Source organism: Arvicola amphibius, chromosome 10, assembly GCF_903992535.2.
Source record: "Arvicola amphibius chromosome 10, mArvAmp1.2, whole genome shotgun sequence".
NCBI classification, from domain to species: Eukaryota; Metazoa; Chordata; class Mammalia; order Rodentia; family Cricetidae; genus Arvicola; species Arvicola amphibius.
This window is the reverse complement of record NC_052056.1, coordinates 123,120,253-123,134,126: the sequence shown is the minus strand read 5'-3', so window position 1 is coordinate 123,134,126 and position 13,874 is coordinate 123,120,253. Positions and strand designations below refer to the sequence as shown.

General features: G+C 53.9%; 1 protein-coding gene across 3 annotated transcripts in view; it reads right to left on the bottom strand.

The window, feature by feature from the left end:
- Sez6l (seizure related 6 homolog like) overlaps positions 1-13,874 on the bottom strand; it is a 152,339-nt gene that overhangs the window by 38,325 nt on the left and 100,140 nt on the right. For all 3 annotated transcript variants that reach the window (XM_038345407.1, XM_038345408.1, XM_038345409.1), the window contains exons 6-9: positions 7,383-7,548; positions 4,053-4,219; positions 2,580-2,774; positions 1,130-1,268 (exon numbers count right to left, since the gene is read on the bottom strand). In XM_038345407.1, the coding sequence (XP_038201335.1) occupies positions 1,130-1,268; positions 2,580-2,774; positions 4,053-4,219; positions 7,383-7,548 (667 nt within the window). The remainder of the gene's footprint in view (positions 1-1,129; positions 1,269-2,579; positions 2,775-4,052; positions 4,220-7,382; positions 7,549-13,874) is intronic.

Below are 13,874 nucleotides of genomic sequence, written 5' to 3'. Positions count from 1 at the left end.
TGAGTACACACTACAAAGATAGCTACTAGCCACGTGGGACCCGCCTGCTGCTCACAGAGCCAGAGGCCCTTGGACTCCTGCTTCTGGCCTCTTCCCAGCCACCTGGGTCTGCCAGAAAGACTCTTTCTCCAGACACCACCATCTGTCCCTGTCCCCATCTCACAGAGGACAGTGGGAGGAGGTGGCTGAGAGGCCACTAGAGGCGACTTCTCTTTCGCCTCCGGCAGTTCTTGGAAACTGCCCTCCAGGCAGGGCGATGACCTCAGATACAAGCCCCCAGAGCTAGCAGCTTCACTCTGGGCTCTGTGTTGCCCTCCTGGGGACCTGGTGGCTATGTGCTGGATGGACACATTGTAGTTGTGCCCAGGGAGAGTGGGAAGCGGCCTAGGGCAGCTGTCCCCACTCACTAAACACTTCCAGCCGTTTGCCGCTATATGTAGTCCAATGTCTGGCAAAATAAGACCAGATGTTGACTGACAGGGACATCTAGCTCAGACGGCAGACGAGGAAGAACTATAGTGGGCTGGGGAACATGGCGCAACTCCCTTTATTCCTGCCCACATTGGCCATCTGGCCCTTCAAAAATTGGGGGCTGAAAAATGGCTCAGTGTGTAAATCACCTGATACCATCCCTGGGTCCTGCTGTTAGAAGGTAGAATCGACCCCCACAAGCCGTCCTATGGCTGCCCCCCCCATACTGTGACATGCATGCTCTAACGTTCACTCACAATGGATACATGAAAGTAATAGAAATTAAAAAAGGACCTGTGTACCTCTTCTCCACTCGTCTTTCGCCTGAGCTTTGCCACGGAAGCCTTCTTCCCCTCCTTCAGGTCGAATCCCCAGTGGCCATGACCCTCCCTTATGCTGTGAACTGAAGCCACGTGTGTGATTATCTGTGTACACCCTCCCCGAGCATCAGCCTCCTTAGCAGAACGAGTCCATGAGAAGAGGGACCAGTCTCTTCATATGCTGCTGGTCGTGTTACTGTGACAACCCCAGGGCTCTGCGGCTCCCTGGCATGTAGTAGGTGCTTAGTTAATCCTGGCTGAACCAATAAAGCAGAAACCAGCTCTTCCCCATCTGCCTGCCGTAGCGGGCCTTGGTGAAGGGCGCCTCAGACACTCACAACTGAATGTCCAAGAAGATCCGCTTCTCCTCCCCCACGTGAATCTTCCACACACAGTCTTCGCCTTCTGCATAGGGCTCTGGCCAGTTTGGAGACAGCACCACTCCAGCCACAGCAGAGAGCTCCCCACCGCACATGGCTGCAACAGACGGACAGACGGACAGACACAAGAAAGACACCACTGTGAGGAAGCCAAGAGAGCATAGTGGTTGGGAGATGGGGGATGAAGCCGGCAGCTGTGGGTTACTGTGCAGCGTGACTATGTGCGCATGTGGGGTGAAGCTGGGGGCAGCGTGTGTGTGTGTGTGTGTGTGCATGGGCACACCTATGTGTGTGTGCATTTATGTGAGTGTGCTTGTGTTTGGAGACCGAGGCTACTGGTCTCATCTGAAGCTCTGAGGGGAGAGGTTGGCAGTGTCTTCTCCACTGAGGACAGCTCACACTGTTCTGCCAGCTTTAAGTGAGGTATGTATCGACTTATTACATCAGCTTCCTTCCTTGTGTGGCCAGGAATGCCCTTGCTGGCCACTGGCTTATTAAGATAGAACATGACTGAGCTCGCCACACCTGCTTGCAGCTCCTCCCCTGGCCCCAGTGAAGGCCCAGATGGTAACGAGGCTCAAGGTTCTAAAGATCCGGCCTGGACCGGAAGCAGAGATGAGGTGGCTGCTTTCTCAGTTCCATTCTGTTTACTGCCTTGGAAAGTCCTCAGTATGGCAAAGGCTGAAACCTCAATAAATTCTGCTCTGTTAATGTAGCACGTTTAATTCAGGGGCCAGTCCCTCACCAGAGCAAGGCTGTGTCTTCACGCCAACTGCCAGCTAGTTGCCAGCATCGAGGGCACCCTTTATTCCACCATATGCCAGAGCTCAGTGGCCTTGAATACAGGAAGTGGGGAGCTAGTGAGGGTGAGAATTGTCACAGCCAGCATTGTCTAGGCTCTGAGCACAGGGAGGCGAAGCCCACTCTGGCTCTTCCAGTGACCCTAGAATGCTCTGTGCATGTACCTTCTGTGTCTGATTCATCGTCATAAATGGGGCTTGTGTCTTTTGTATGTGGCTGTAGAGAGGATTTTGTCATGAGGGATATGCAGCCCTCAGCAGGTGCCTGGTTGTGGTATACAGTGTGTGCTGTTGATTCAGCTGTGCACTGTAACAGCATATGATGTGGGGGAGGGCATAGGATCTGACAGCCATACAGGGCTCTCCTGCCATAGCAGCTGTGCACTGCAGGTCTTGGACCTGCAGGAAAGAGAAGCTCCTAAAATGGACCATTTTGTGACTCCCACAAGAACCAGCAGCAACCAGATCCAGAGGATCATTGGTCTGGAAAGGGTTTCATCCTAAAACCAGTGAGTAATTCAGCCAGGGGAGGCTTGCAGGCTGTAGCTGTGTTCTTTGCAGCCAGGGGAGGTCCTGGCGTTCTGGTGCTGTGGGAAGCGGTGACTCACCTCTGCATAGAGGTTCCGTGTCATTCCAGTATGGGTCACGCACATTGACACATTCAATGACGGCTGGGCCCTGCTCCAGGGAGTGGCCGGGGTCGCAGGTGAACTCTACGATGGTGCCGATGTTATAGGTGGGGTCTGAAGTGGTGAAGTTCCCATTTTGGATGTAGGGTTCGTAGCAGTGACCTTTCTCAAAGGCTGAGGTGAGGACACAGGGGAAAGTAGTGGCCAGATGAGATCAAGGACATCCTAGACTGTTTAAACATAGCTCAAAGACTAGGCACCCCAGAGCTGCAATCCTAGCTCTAGAGAGACCAAGACAGGTAGGTCATTGTGTGTTCAAGGCCAGCCTGGGCCACACAGCATTTTCCAGGACAGCCTGGGCTACTGAGTGAGACCCTGTCAGAACAGAACGGTGCCTCTGACCAGGGCCAGGCATCTGGACTTTGGGGGGGCTCATTTTTCTCGTGTGTGATATAGCTAAGACCTGCCTCCCGCCCCAGAGGAATGCAGAGTTTTTATTCTGTGCCCCAGTACTCTGGGCCCTGCCTTTGGGTACATATCGTCTGGCCCTCACTAGCCCCCCACCCCCCGGAAGTCTTAGCTTCAGTCCCTAGGGAACACAGAACACCATGGTCTAAGCAGGAGAGACCCAGATTGTTCTTAGAAGGAGGCTAAACCCCACAGGGACATCACTTGGAGCAGTGGCAGGGGCTCCGCCATGTCCTGAGAGAGGGCTTCAGGTCGGCTCTCTTCCGCCTTTGCTTTCTCATGTGAGAGGAGACAGTAGGTCCCGATCTCCGTGTGGTGAGTCACATGGGAGCACACACACACAAGTCCGGTGTGACAGCACACACCTGTGATCCCTCACCAGGGAAGTCGAGGCAGGGGGGTTGTGAGTTCAAGGTCAGCCTGGATTATTAGAGACATTCTGCCTCAAAAAGCCCAAACTGAAGCAAGAAGGGATGTAACTGTGGCTACATTGGCAGAATATTCGCCTAGCATGCAGGAGGCCTTAGGTTTGCTCCTCAGTGTTGTGTGAACTAGAGTTGGTGATTTATGTTTGTAATCCTGGCACTTGGAAGGTAGATGCAGGAGGATCAGAAGTTCACTGAGTTTGAGGCTAGCCTGAGCTACATGAGATTCCTACATAGACCCTGTCTCAAAAGAAAAAAGAAGGAAGGAAGGGAAGGATGAAGGGAGGGAAGGAGGAAGGAAAAAAGAAAAGGAGAGAGGGAGGGAGGGAAGGAGGGTGGAAGGAAGGGAGGAGGGAGGGAGGGAGGAAGGGAAGAAGAGAGGGAGGGAGGTAGGGAAGGAAGGGCTATACCAGTCACCAGCACAAGAGTTGCTTAACAGAAAGACAGCATTAACACAACTGAAGGCCCTCTTGGAAATCAGGGGCTAGTCTGGCACTGTGTCCCTCACCCTTATACTTCTATATCCCCCATCCCAGGCCTAGATTCAGGGCTCCCTCACCCTCAAAGCGGATGTTGAAGGCAGAGGCTGCCTGGCCTTGGTCAGACGTGAACTCGATGCGGATGCTGCTGCCCTCGCTCAGCAGGCCCTCAAAGGGCACACTTTCCGTTCGGAGTGAGTCGTACAGGAGGGCCGATGCGTTTGTCTGTCCACTGTAGACAATCATCCTGGCCGGAGAAAGGACAGAGGGATGCTGATATATCTTCTTGGGTCAGTGACCCTGTGGCCAGAGGTGGGGGGGGGCATGGAAGTGCAGATCTGGGCCCCTGTCTAAACTCAGATCCTGCCTTTTTAGTCTTCCCTGTCCCTCACAGAAATGCAGGCTGCCCGAATATTAGTGCCTGCTGTCACTTGGGGGACTCCTATGAAAACGCTCCTCCTCCACTCCTCCCATAGCTCTGTCCTGGCTGTAGAAGGAAGCTGCCACTCTTGAGGACGCCTTGAGACAGACTGGCTTCTCTTTTCTACGTCTTTCCCTCTTCCTCTGAGAGCCTCTTCTTCAGCCCTAATGGGGTGCACAAATTTCTTCCTTAACCTCTGTCTGTGTCCTTCCCATATCCCCAATACAGATACCCCCGGTTCTATCACCCAGGAGCTCCCGTGCTTTCGAGTTCTTTTAGTGCGATGCTCTGGGAAGTTCATGCCCTCCTTGTTTCTGGGTAGAATCTTGTCAGGGCTCTGAGTTCTAAAAACTCACATGCTGGGACGTTTAAGTCATTTTTCTTCAATAATTGGCATAGGGTGCAAAAAACTGTCCATCCCACTATCTTCAACCACTACCAGCACTTGAGCGCTAGGATCCCTGGGGCCAACTCAGCTTCTCTGTAGATGTCAGGAACACCAACAGAGTGGTGTGTCTCTGGGTCATTTGTCAGTCTGCACAGCTTTCAGAAAGGCCTGTTTGGTCTCTTTCTGTCTCTGTCTCTCACTGTATCTCCTTCTCCCCCACCATGGCCCCAGAGCTGGAGAGAGAACGCAGGCCTTGAACATGCAGTCAACGGCTCTTACCCTGAGCTACATTAACAGCGCTTGGTTGTTTTTGATAGAATCTCACTCTAGCTCATGCTGGCCCCGGACTGACAGCCTCTTGAGTGCCGGGATTACAGATGTACGACACCATGGCTTTCTCATTCTTTTTCTTTTCTCCTCCACCCCCTCTTCATTTCTTCTCTGACAGGGTCTCTGAATAGAGTCTTTTTGTTTTGAGACAGCATCTCACGATGCAGCCCTAGCTAGTCTGGAACGTACAGAGATCTGGCTGCTGGGATTTAAAGGTGCATATCATGATTTTTTCTTTTTAAGGATTTAGTGTATGGGTATGTATGTTTGTGCCTGCTTGTGTGTATGTTCACTGTGTGCCAGAAGAAGGCCCCAGATCCTCAGAACTGAAGTTAATGAACCCAGGTAGATCCTCTGCAAGAGTAGTTAATGATCATAATCACGAGTGTCAGTGTAACCTGGCTTTCTCATTCTTGGCTGTAATAAATGCCAGTTCTGTTTACCTCCAGTGTTACACAGGAGAGGTAGACGAGATGACTGCTTTGAAAGATGTCCTTTAGCAAGATGTGCATGCCTAGCTATGGGCCAGTCTTTTTGGAAAAGACTGTAATTTGACACTGAAACTCCCCAGTGACACTGGAGCATCCCTGGTGACACTGGAGCATCCCTGGTGACACTGGAGCACCCTTGGTGACATTGGAGCACCCCGGTGATACTGGAGCACCCTGGTGACACTGGAGCACCCCTGGTGACACTGGAGCACCCCAGTGATACTGGAGCACCCCGGTGACACTGGAGCACCCCGGTGATACTGGAGCACCCAGTGATACTGGAGCACCCCTGGTGACACTGGAGCACCCCGGTGATACTGGAGCACCCCAGTGATGCTGGAGCACCCTGGTGATATTGGAGCATCCCTGGTAATACTGGAGCACCCTGGTGATACTGGAGCACCCCAGTGATGCTGGAGCACCCCATTTGCTCTGCTGAAAAGCTGTGGGAGAGCCCCCCCTTTCACACATCACACTGGTTGGTGACTTTTTGACACAGACCTTCTCTGTGTCAGATTCCAGAATTCCTAAGTATTGGTGCCCGGGTTGCAGCACAACTGCCAAGGTCCTACCCCTCCACATTCTTGCAACTCGGGTTGTCCCTGAAGACTCTCCTGGTTCCTCTCTGCACAAGCCCCAAGGTCTGTAGCCCACCTAGCTTATCAAGGCTGCGGAGAGTGTGACCACGAACACAGTGACGGACAGATGCTCTGGATAAATTCACCGCTCCCTCCTGGGGGCTGGGATCCCTGCTGTTCCAGGATCTGTCTGCTGATCCCACATACTGCATTTCCTTCCTGCAGTTTCCAAGCCACCCACTGCTCACCAGGGTCTGGTGGTTTGACTGAAACTGGCTCCCAGAGGCTCAGAGGGAGTGGCAATATTAGGAGGCATGGCTTTGCTGGAGTAGGTGTGGCCTTGTTGGAGGAAGTATATTACTGTGGGGGCGGGCTTTGAGGGCTCCTTTGTTCAAGCTTCCCTCAGTGTGACACTGAGATCACTTCCTGTTGCCTACAAGATGTAGGACTCTCGGCTGCTTCTCCAGCACTGCGTCTGCCTGCACGCTGCCATCTCTCACTATTATGATAATGAACTAAACCTCTGAAGTGTAAGTGAGCCACCCAGTTAAATGTTTTCCTTTATAAGAGTTGCTGTGGTCATGGTGCCTCTTTACCCTGGGACACAGGTAAACTCCCCTCCCACATATTTCCATCCCTCACCTGCTTTCAGAACACAACCTAAGACAGGCTCTTGTTTTTTTAGAATGTTCTAGAATAAGGCCCTAGAATGCTGGTATTGAATCTGGATTCCTTATATTTATATATGGTCTGCACACACAGGCTCAGCAGAGTTGCTGCAGGCTCCCGCTTTCTCCATTCCTGTTTTCTGTCTTCTCAAAAGCCAATGCTGTTTGTGCTGTGCCTGTTCTCCTTGGAGATCTTGTCTTTGTACAGAGGAGGCGCAACTCCTTATTACACTAAGAAAGAGATGCCTAAAAGGAAGCCCTAGGCTGTTGTGTGTGTGTGTGTGTGTGTGTGTGTGTGTGTGTGTATGTCTGTGTGTGCATGCGTGCATGCATGCTTGATTCCCACTATCCTCCCCTAGCTTCCTAGGTGGCTCAGGCAAGTTTCTCTCCCCAGTATCTCGGTTTCCTCCTGGCTGGAAGCAGGAGTCATAAGCTCTTTATCATCCTCCCCCAGGGCTGTCTTTCTGGGGTCCAGTCCACACCACAGCCCGCCCTCTCTAAGGTGGGGAGGGGCGGCTGGTGTGGACAGCTCACCTGTCCTTCTCCTGAAGCAGAAGCCTTTCCAGATGCAGGTGCAGCTTCTGACCCGCTGGAGCCTCGATGGTCCACACGCAGTGCTGGCTGCTGTTGGTGTTTCCAGGGTAACTGGGGGAGAGGACGCGGCCGATGGTGGCGTTGTGCACGGCTCCTCCACACGGGGCTGGATGCAGAAAGTGAGGTGGTGAGGGAAGAGCAGAGGGGAGGTGGTGGGCTTGGTCTCCCCACCCTGCACCCAAACCCTTTAGCTAGGGTGGAGCTGGGAACACAGGAGGGAGGCTGCTGACTTGACAACTCCCCAGCCCCATGCCTGAAGTCACCAACATCTGGGTGCCGCGACAGGGAAGACCTGAATGTTCAGACTGAGCATAGATGTTCTTTAGGAAATCCAAATTTACTCAGTCAGTCAGTCAGTCAGTCAGTCAGTCAGTCACCCACTCACTCACCCACTCACCCACTCACTCACCCACTCACTCACCCACTCACCCACCCACCCACCCACTCACTCACCCACTCACCCACTCACCCACCCACTCACTCACTCACCCACGCACGCACCCACGCACCCACCACCCACGCACGCAGCACCCACGCACGCACCCACGCACGCACGCACGCACGCACCCACGCACCCACGCACCCACGCACGCACGCACCCACGCACCCACGCACGCACCCACGCACGCACCCACGCACGCACGCACCCACGCACGCACCCACGCACGCACGCACGCACGCACCCACGCACCCACGCACCCACGCACCCACGCACGCACTGCACCCACGCACGCACGCACGCACGCACCCACGCACGCACCCACGCACGCACGCACGCACGCACGCACGCACGCACGCACCCACGCACCCACGCACGCACGCACCCACGCACGCACGCACGCACCCACCCACGCACGCACCCACGCACGCACGCACGCACGCACGCACCCACGCACCCACGCACCCACGCACGCACGCACCCACGCACGCACGCACGCACGCACGCACGCACCCACGCACGCACGCACGCACCCACGCACGCACGCACCCACGCACGCACGCACGCACCCACGCACGCACGCACCCACGCACGCACGCACCCACGCACGCACCCACGCACGCACGCACGCACGCACGCACCCACGCACGCACGCACGCACGCACCCACGCACGCACGCACCCACGCACGCACGCACGCACCCACGCACGCACGCACCCACGCACGCACGCACCCACGCACGCACCCACGCACGCACGCACGCACGCACCCACGCACCCACGCACGCACGCACCCACGCACGCACGCACGCACGCACCCACGCACGCACCCACGCACGCACGCACGCACGCACCCACGCACCCACGCACCCACGCACGCACGCACCCACGCACGCACGCACGCACCCACCCACGCACGCACCCACGCACGCACGCACGCACGCACCCACGCACCCACGCACGCACGCACCCACGCACGCACCCACGCACGCACGCACGCACGCACGCACCCACGCACGCACGCACGCACCCACGCACGCACGCACCCACGCACGCACGCACGCAACCACGCACGCACGCACCCACGCACGCACGCACCCACGCACGCACCCCCACGCACGCACGCACGCACGCACGCACGCACTCACTCACCCACTCACCCACTCACCCACGCACGCACCCACGCACGCACGCACGCACGCACGCACCCACGCACGCACGCACGCACCCACGCACGCACTGCACCCACGCACGCACGCACGCATCCACGCACGCACCCACGCACGCACGCACCCACGCACGCACGCACGTCACGCACCAACGCACCCACGCACCAACGCACCCACGCACGCACCCACGCACGCACGCACGCACGCACGCACCCACAGCACGCACGCACGCACGCACCACGCACGCACTGCTACTCACTCACCTCACGCCACGCTCACTCACGCACGCACGCACCCACTCACCCACGCACCACCACTCACTCACTCACCCACTCACCCACTCACTCACCCACTCAGTCACTCACCCACTCACTCACCACTCACTCACTCACCCACTCACCCACTCACCCACTCACTCACCCACTTACCCACTCGCTCACTCACTCACTCACTCACCCACTCACTCACCCACTTGCTCACTCACTCACCCACTCACCCACTCACCCACTCACCCCACTCACTCACCCACTCACTCACCCACTCACTCACTCACCCACTCACCCACTCACCCACTCGCTCACTCACTCACTCACCCACTCACTCGCTCACTCACTCACCCACTCATCCATCTCTGTGTGTGCATGTGCTACATGGCCCCTGAGGAAGTCAGAGGACAGCCCACAGGATTTGATTCTTTCCTTCCACCATGTGGGTTTTGGGGATTGAACTCATTCTTTAGGCTTGGCAGCAAGAGCGTTAGCTCATTGAGCCACCTTCCTGGCCTGATGCCTCGACTCAGTTATGAAATGATTCTCAGAAGCAGACGGGAGCAGTTCAGAGAAGGAGAAACATGTACCTAGGACTTAGTGCACAGATACCGCAGCAGCGGAAGAATCGAAGAAACTCCAGCTGAGTTCTGCTTTTACCCACCCATTGGCAGGCTGAAAAATATCAATAAAGTCAGCAGAATTGGCAGGGGTCACGGTTTTACTTATGCACAGTGGGCGACTCACCAGGTGTGCTGCGACCATTTCCTGAAGGGCAATTCAGCAAAAACTTGTTTTAAAACTATGTCGGAACGCCCTGACCCAGAAATGAGCCCTGCAAGTTTATTCTGCAGGGAGCTTTGGATTTGATCTGACTTGTGAATGAGGCTGCCCAGCTCTGCCTTCATCCTCAAAACCAAACCTAGAACCAGAATGAATCTCCAAGCACACCCTGGGCTTCCACGGAGCCATCAAACACTGAGTTCTCAGAGACTGCTTACGAATCCCAGAGCTTGAAGAAGCAGCAAATGGACCGCCTGGTCCGTTCCTGTGAGTGAGCTGCAGGGGTAGCTTGAGACCACCGAATATAAAAGTGATTTGTTTCCGTCTTCTGTGCATTTGTGTTTCTGGAATTTTCTTTTAACCAGAGCCATATAACATTTTTATGTTAAAATAATATGGTGATTTGTGACCCATGGGAGCTGCACAGCTGCCAGAGCACAGAGGAGAGGAAGTACTGGGACTCGCTCTCAGGGGGTCGCAATGTGGGTGATGTTTGGGAGTGTTGGTCCAAAGCCTCTTGGTCCAGGGTGTAGGAATCTTTCTTGTCTAAGCAAAAGGCCCCAGTTCCTCCTCCAGGGTCAGAGGAACAGAACACACAAGCACAACTGGGGCCTCCACCCAGAGCCAGAACAAACCGGTCATGTTGTGAAGCTGCCTCTTCCTTTGAGGACAAACACGGTTCCTGTCTCTTCCCCATGTCCTGGGGGTCCCTACTCAGGAGTCGCCTCTCCTCAGCTCCTTTCTTGAATTTTTTATTTTTTTTTATTTTAGAGACTAGGTCTCATGTAGTCCAGACTGTAGGTGAACATGACCTTAACACCTGCTCCTCCTGCTTCTGCATCAAGTGCTGAGATTTCATGTGTGCTGGGGACGGAAGCCCAGGCTGCGTGCCAGTCAGGTGAGCACTCTGTGTTCTTCACACCTCTCCCAGAGCAGGCTGGCCTTCCTGGAGACCCGCCTGCCTCTGCCTTCCAAGTGCTGGATTAAAGTCATTGTCCTTCTTAAGAATTTCTCTGCAAAACACATTTCACAGCGGCTTGGGCTCTTGGCTGTGATGACAGTGGGGTCGTCGTGGACCCCAGCTCCTGATGATATGTGCGCTCAGTAATATCAGTTCCACTTAGTTACTTCTTAAAAGTTTGGGAGAGGATCTCCATTTGCAGCCCAGACTGAGTTGAACTGTGAATCTCCTGCCTCGGTCTCCCGAGTGCCAGGATGGCAGGCCTGGCTTTTTCAAACATTTACTGAGCAAATACAACTGTGCCCCTCACAAATGGGTCAAAGGAGCTGAGAGGCATTAAGCCACTCACTCAAGGACACACGGCTAACAAGCATAGCCACTGGGATGTAGGCCGTGGCTATTTCAAGCCATGTCTCATTCATAGTGGCATCCGATGATTCGGAAAGAAGCCAGTTTTGGGGGCTGAGGGTGGAGAGGGCACTTTCCACGTGGTGGATGAAGAAAGACCGCTCCTTGCTTTGGTTCTCTTAGCTCCCCAGCTCAGTTTGTGACACCCAGGAGATACTCACAGCATGTCTGCTGAGTGACAGAATGATGGGACTGGGCTAGCAGTGGGAACGTTTGATAGCTCTCCTCTGCCCTGGACTCAGCTCTGTGGCAGGTGGAGAGAACACCAGGAAACCATCCCCCTCTGAGAGCAGACTTCCCTTTCTGTTCCATTCCAGGGACACTGTCCTCCCGTCTGTCAGTCTGAGACTCAAACCATTGTGCTACATATCTGTGATGGACTTGGCACAGCCAACCTGAACCTGAGGTGTGCCCACAGTGGCTGGGGTGGGGACATGATCTCACCTCTGGCAGGTGCCTCATGAGGAACAGGCTGTTGGTTCTCATCCCGCCCTCTTGTCTTCTGACATGTCAGCTTTCTCTTTCTTTCTTTCTTTCTTTCTTTCTTTCTTTCTTTCTTTCTTTCTTTCTTTCTTTCTTTCTTTCCTTCCTTCCTTCCTTCCTTCTTTCCTTCCTTCCTTCCTTCCTTCCTTCCTTCCTTCCTTCCTTCTTTCTTTCTTTTCCTTCCTTCCTTCCTTCCTTCTTTCTTTATTTCTTTCTTTCCTTCCTCCCCTCCTCCTCCTCCTCCTCCTTTTAATTTTTTAGATAGGGTCTCTCTCTATGACTCCTGGAACTCACTGTGCAGACCAGGCTGTCCTCAAACTCACAGAGATCCTCCTACTTCTGTTTCCTGAGTGATGCTGATATATTCTGACTTCCTCAAATCTGCTGAGTCCTCTCACCTCTGGGGCTTTGCACAGGCTAGCTCACTGGTCGGGACAATTCCCATCCTCTGCCTTCACTTAGCCTCCACAGCCTGGCCCCTTGGGGACTCCTTCTCTGGTTCCTGGCCTACCATTGCTTCTTATCCCTGAGCCCTTTCTCTGAGGGTGACAGGGTTTCTCCTGTCCCCACCTGCTATGTGACACTACCACTATGATACCCTTTCTGGCACTTTCTACTCCCCCGGCCATGTTAATGTTAGCTCAGGTGTTTGTCACATATTGTGGTGATTTGAGAATGGTCCCCATTGGCCCATATATTTGAATATTTAGTCACCGGGTAGTAGAACTGCTTGGGAAGAACTGTGAAGTGTGGCCATGTTGAAGGAATTTTGTCACGGGGGGTGGGCTTTGCAGTTTCAAAAGCCCATGGCAGGCCCAGTCTCTCTTTCTCTGCCTTCTGCCCGTGGACTGCGGTATAAAGCTCTCGGTTATTGCTTTAGCACCGTGCCTGGCTGTTTTCCACCAGCTGATCATGGACTAACCCTCTGCAACTGTAAGCAAGCCAATTAAATTTTTATTTTTTTTTTGAAGAAGAGTTGTCTCAGTCTTGGTGTATCTTCACAGCCATAAAGCAATAATTAAGACACACGTCCTGCACCAAGCTGCAGAATCCAAGGGAGCAGGCCCTCACAGCTCCAATTGTGGGCGCAGAACCCAGTAAACAGTGGATACTTGTGGTGTTGGTAGGACCACTGACAGACCCTTGGGGCCAAGGATCTAGGCTTTCACCTGCAGGCCCGCACCACCCACTTCTCTCCACCAGGGGGCATCAGACCACCTTAGTTGGTGACTGGCATGAACTTTTGAGTTCACATTGACTGAGTTCAAAAAACAAAACCAAACAGCACCAGCCACCCACAAAGTCCAAACAACAGAAGAAACAAGGACTAAGTCAGACCTTGTCCTCAGAGAAAAGGTAGTGCCACGGGCCACATGAAGAGGTCAAAAGAAAACCACAGAACAGGCAGAAAGACCTACACATCGTATCACATAGAGGTTTGGATTCAGCATATGTGAAGAGTGTTTGCAGAACAAACAACAACCCAGTAGCCACTTGATGGCAAAGGGTTTGAAGAGTCTTTCTTTGGAGACGGAGGCACACTGACAGCTGCCAAGCATATAAAAGCGTTTGAAAAGAGGTGTGAGGTACTTATCAGGAAATAATGTGGTGAGATGCCTGTAGATCTACTGTGCTGGTTATAGAGCACAGAAAATAGTGAATTGATAAGTGTTGGCAAGACAGAACCACTGTACCACCGGGGAGGGTTGGGGGAGCGGAGGTGAAATTTGGCGCAGCTGTTGTGGGAAGTGTGGGCCTTGTAGGGGTTAACACCTCAGGATCATATTGAAGAGAAATGGAAACGTATTTCCTTGTTCACAGCAAAGGAATTACTTAGACAAAAGGTAGAAATAATTCTCATGTCTCATGATGGACAGGTAAACAAAGCAGAATATAACACACGACGGAACATTACTCAGCCACA